The sequence below is a fragment of the Herpailurus yagouaroundi genome, unplaced genomic scaffold (assembly GCF_014898765.1).
Source record: "Herpailurus yagouaroundi ecotype Mexico unplaced genomic scaffold, PumYag 212, whole genome shotgun sequence".
NCBI lineage: Eukaryota > Metazoa > Chordata > Mammalia > Carnivora > Felidae > Herpailurus > Herpailurus yagouaroundi.
The window spans coordinates 1,386,598-1,391,046 of record NW_024412443.1 but is presented as its reverse complement, the minus strand read 5'-3'; the positions used below and the strand labels follow the sequence as shown (position 1 = coordinate 1,391,046).

Below are 4,449 nucleotides of genomic sequence, written 5' to 3'. Positions count from 1 at the left end.
TAAAGCTCCACGCTTCTGTGTAGCCTGGGACACATCTCCTCCCACTGAGCCTTGTGGCCTCCAGTGTCCCAGGCATGGCTCCTGCTCTTAAGGGCGTGATAACGTCCTGGCTGTCTGCTGGCCTCCCTGGGGCCCTGATGCCTGTGCAGAGGGTCCAGGCTCCTGGTCCTGAGGTTCGGCCAGGGCTGAGTATTCTGGATCCAGTGAGGTGCTGGGTGGGAGGTGTTGATAAGTGAGATCTGCAGCAATAAGGCTGGAGTGTGCTGGGGACTCAGGTGGGGGCAGAAGGTGGCTGGGATTCTCGGTGCCCCCGGCCTTTTAGCAAAGACCAGCCTGCAAGCCCACAGGCCTCCCGTCCACGGCAGCGTGAGGCAGCCGGTGTGTCTGGCAGGGTACCCTCTGCAGCAGGACCACTGTGTGAATGTGCATCTTCCCCTGGAGCAAGCCCCTTCTTGTTGGCGGGGACTGGGGCCCAGGGCAGCCCCCAGGCCAGGGCTTCTGTCTCTGTCCCACACTAGAGCCATTGTTTACACAGAACCTGCCTTCCCTCTGCGGCCCTGTGCCCTGTCCTTGGCCTCACGCATGCCCCCAGAAATCACTGTGGTGCAGCACTCGGGCACCACTCAGGGTCTGTGGGTATGCTGGGTTTTATTTCTCTCCTGCTTGAGACAGCCCTGCCTTTTCCCATCATGGGTAGACCTGGAGCCCAGCGAGGGCTACATGTTTTCATCTACTCAGACTCTACCTCTTTTGTAACTTCCATCAGATGCCACCTCCTGAGTGAACCTCTCTCCTTCCCAATCAGAAGTGTCCCTTCAGTATTTCCCTGGCACTTTGCTAACTCCACATTGCATGTATCTATATTTATTACTGATCTCCTCTAGCTGATTATAAGCTCCTAAGAGTCAGGAGCTTGTGTTAACCATCTTGAACCCCCACAGTAACTTTGTAGAATCTTGTACCTACCAGATGCTGAAAGGTGTGTAAAGAATTGAATGGAGCTGAGAACCAGCAAAACTAGATGTTTCTACTGGCCATTTTGGCAGCTCTCTGATGGTACTTAGCAGTGCCCCTTAGTAAGCACACTCTCTCTGCACATAAAACAATAGACCATGAACCTAAAGATGTTTTTTTCTACCTTTCTTGTATTATGAGTCCCACTTTGATTCTGGAGCAACTCTACGTGTATGTGTGTACCATCAAAAATATCTATGCCCCACCAGCCAGGAGGTGTATAGGCAGAGATGGCACTGGTAAAGTTAATGTGAAATCAGTGGAAATTTTCTGTATTAGCATTTTGCAGGTTTGGGACTCTCCTACTTAGGTAACTATGGATAAGTACTTCCCATGGTCTCCAGGGCCCCTGTGACCCTCTTCCACCCTTCACTTATGTTTGTCATCCTAAGCCACCAAACAAGCAGTATGTGGTTCAGAGCACGTCTGCCCCGTCGAGCCTCCAAACCTTGCACGGCACCTCTGCCAGGCAAAAAAAGTTCATCGTTGCACCCTGTGGTCTATTTGAACTGCATGCTCACCTGTGCCATTCAGTTTTCACACCTGTGTGCCACTTAACAGGGTGGTAGGGTTCTCCAGAGAAATGGAACCCACAGGATCTACCTAGAGCGAGAGATGGTGAGTGAGATGTGTTGACACTGTACCCTTTGGTCCAAAGCCTGGAAACTCAGGAGGGTGTGTGTGGCAGCCTGGAAGCAGAATTGCTTCTTTGGGAAACCTCAGTCCTTGCTCATAAGGCCTTGAGCTGATTGGGTGAGGCCCACCCACACTGTGGAGCGTCATCTGCTTTGTTGAGGTGTGCAGAATTAAAAGTTAATCATATCTGAGAGATGCCTTAACAGTGATATCCAGCCTGGCGTTGGACCAAATGGGTGGGCGCTGTGGCCTGGCCAAGAGGATGTGGACCTGACCACCAATCACTCCCCAGTGTTCCCTTGCCTCTGACCACCCACCCTGACATTGAGCACCTTGCCCAGCTGCTGTGGGCAGTCGTATGGCCACCCTCTGTGTACTCCTTTGCACCGGGGCCCCCTGTACTCTGCTGTTGGACAGTCATGTTTGCACGCTTCCCTAAGTGTTTTCCAGCCGCGTTTTGGCACGCTGACTAAACCATTGTGCATTCACTGGGTTATTGAACAGTTGCCCCTTGCACCTTTGTTCCATACCATCAGCTTCCACCATGGGAATGCCCACTCTGCCATTTCTTTGCTCTTTGCACAGCCATTATTTGCCATTTCGGTCACCTTTTACACACTTGTGCACAATCCACAGTCTATGCTTGTGTGTTTTCTTCTCCAGCTTTCACCCCAGCACATCCTTCTGCAGTGCTTACCACTTGCTCCTCCTGTGCTGTCAAACATTTGATCCTAGCACACCCACTTGGTGCTATCAGACCCTGTCTTGTTGCACACTTCCCATTCGGGACCCCTGGACTGTCCCAGGCCAGGTCATCACTTACCGTCATTCTCTTTACAGCTCCCTCCATAGCCACGGTGTGCCATCAGATACTCGCTCTGCAAACCCATGACCACTGCATGTGTGATCGTTCATCTGGCGTCCCTTGCATGGTAATTCTGGATCTTCCAAACCAAGAAGTGCCACATGTGACAATTCTGGACCATCCAAACCAAGAGATGCCACATGTGAGCAGCTTCTTGCTCCATGTTGTTCTTTTTTTAAAGTTTATTTATTTTGAGAGTGTGAAAGAGAGGGAGAGAGAATCCCAAGCAGCCTCCACACTGTCAGCACAGAGCCCAACATGGGGTTCAGTCTAATGAACCTTGAGATTATGACCTGAGCCAAAAACAATCAGATGCTTAACCAACTGAGCCACCCGGGTGGCTCATGTTGGACGATCTGCACACTCCTTGGGCCTGGCAGACGTGAGCCCTGCTGCGTGTGTAGGTGATACTTGCAGCCACTGGGGAGGAGGGGATAACTCAGAATTGCCCCCTAATTCACCTAGCTCTTGCTTCTGTAGGCTGTCTGTTGGGATGCTACTGGAAGTCTGTGACGGGACACACAGGAAGTTATGTAGGGCCTTGGAGGCTTTCTGGCATGTCTGGTGTAGCCCTTCAGCCTCTGGTTTTGGGGAAGGATATGGGAGGGCACTCCAGTAAGCTCAGGGCAGTGTGTGTTTCCCACGGATTGGAGGCATTCTGGTATTGGTAAGGGAGCGACTGTGGTGCCCATGGATGGTCATTTCTGGTGACACCCCTCACCTGTCAGGCTACATCTTTCAGCCTCCTCATGGGAAATGTTGGCACTCCTGTCACATAACCAAGGCACAGGCCTTGACCAGAGTGACCATAGTGTCCCCGTCTAGGGCATTTCTGGAGTAAGCTATTGTGCAAGGCATTGTGGGGATGCTTATGGGATGAGGCCCAGCTGTAGCTCTAAATTCTGCATCACAAACCTTTCCCCTGGACAAGAAGCCAGCAGGAAAAGGAATTCTGAGGTCAGAGACCACCTCCCAGGAGGTGTTATGTGTAGGTAAAGAGTGGACCATGGGAGGTCCTTGGGGAGGCTTGCAGAGGCTAAGTCCTGCCTGCTCTCAGTACATTTACTAATAACCTTTCTCTGGCCTCATCCTTTCCATATGTGTTCTCCCTTGCTTCTGGCTTTTGTTTTGTTTTTACGATTTTTCCCACTATGGTCTGATGGAGTTCCAGAGTATGACCTTGAAAACTGTTAATTTCTCAATTCTTGTCAGAAGAAATCTCAGCAAGAGAAGCAGAAGTTTCCCTCTTCCTCCAAATTGTAATAATACAGCTACTGTCCTGGGAGAGGCAACAGTCCTGGCAAGGGCTGTATAAAGACTCCCAAATTTGAGTGGTTGTTCCCATACCTGAGAACGTACCTCTGACCGCTAAATGCCGGGAATTCTGAGGGGCTGCCTCTGCTCCTGTCCAGGGTCACAATACTGATGTGACCATGTCCTCCGAGGGAAGAGTGTCTGGGCCTGTCTCGCAGTGGCTGGAGAGTTGTGGCTGGCCCTTCTCACATCCCACACCTAAAATAAACTGATAACCCTGTAAGACTTCTTATTGAATGAGGAGTGAGTCTGTTTCATTTAAATGCAGGAAATGAAAGGACGAAATCACAACTCCCAGCTGTCGTAGAAAGAGGATTTTAATATGGTATTCACCTGTAGCTTCTACATTTATGTTCAATATTGTCCAAATCAGTAAGCCCTTTTTTGTTGTTTTTTTACCTGTTGTGCAAAAATTCAGTTACCCTCTCACCTCTGAAATGGTCCCCTCCCACTGACCCCATCTCCTGTGGTCTCAGAGCCCTTCAGTGGCACTCATCTGCCTTTCCTCACCTGGTGAAGAGCAAAGTATGTGAAGGGGCCTTTCCTCCTGGGGGAGGATGGGGTGGAGATGGGGCTTGGCAGGACTCTCACTCTCCGTTGGCCTTGATGGTGGAATCTGA

The 4,449-nt window shown here is 50.8% G+C and overlaps 1 protein-coding gene across 3 annotated transcripts in view; it reads left to right on the top strand.

Moving 5' to 3' along the window:
• The window catches only part of JMJD4 (jumonji domain containing 4), an 8,785-nt gene extending 4,721 nt beyond the window's left edge, over positions 1-4,064 (top strand). For 2 of the 3 annotated variants that reach the window (XR_005784402.1, XM_040454402.1), the window contains exon 7: positions 2,491-4,064. Coding sequence is in view for 1 of the 3 variants with exons in the window: in XM_040454401.1 (XP_040310335.1) it covers positions 3,961-4,041 (81 nt within the window). In the remaining 2 variants the exon portion in view is untranslated. The remainder of the gene's footprint in view (positions 1-2,490) is intronic. The other variant, XM_040454401.1, reaches the window with a different exon arrangement.
• The last annotated feature ends 385 nt before the right edge of the window (positions 4,065-4,449 follow it).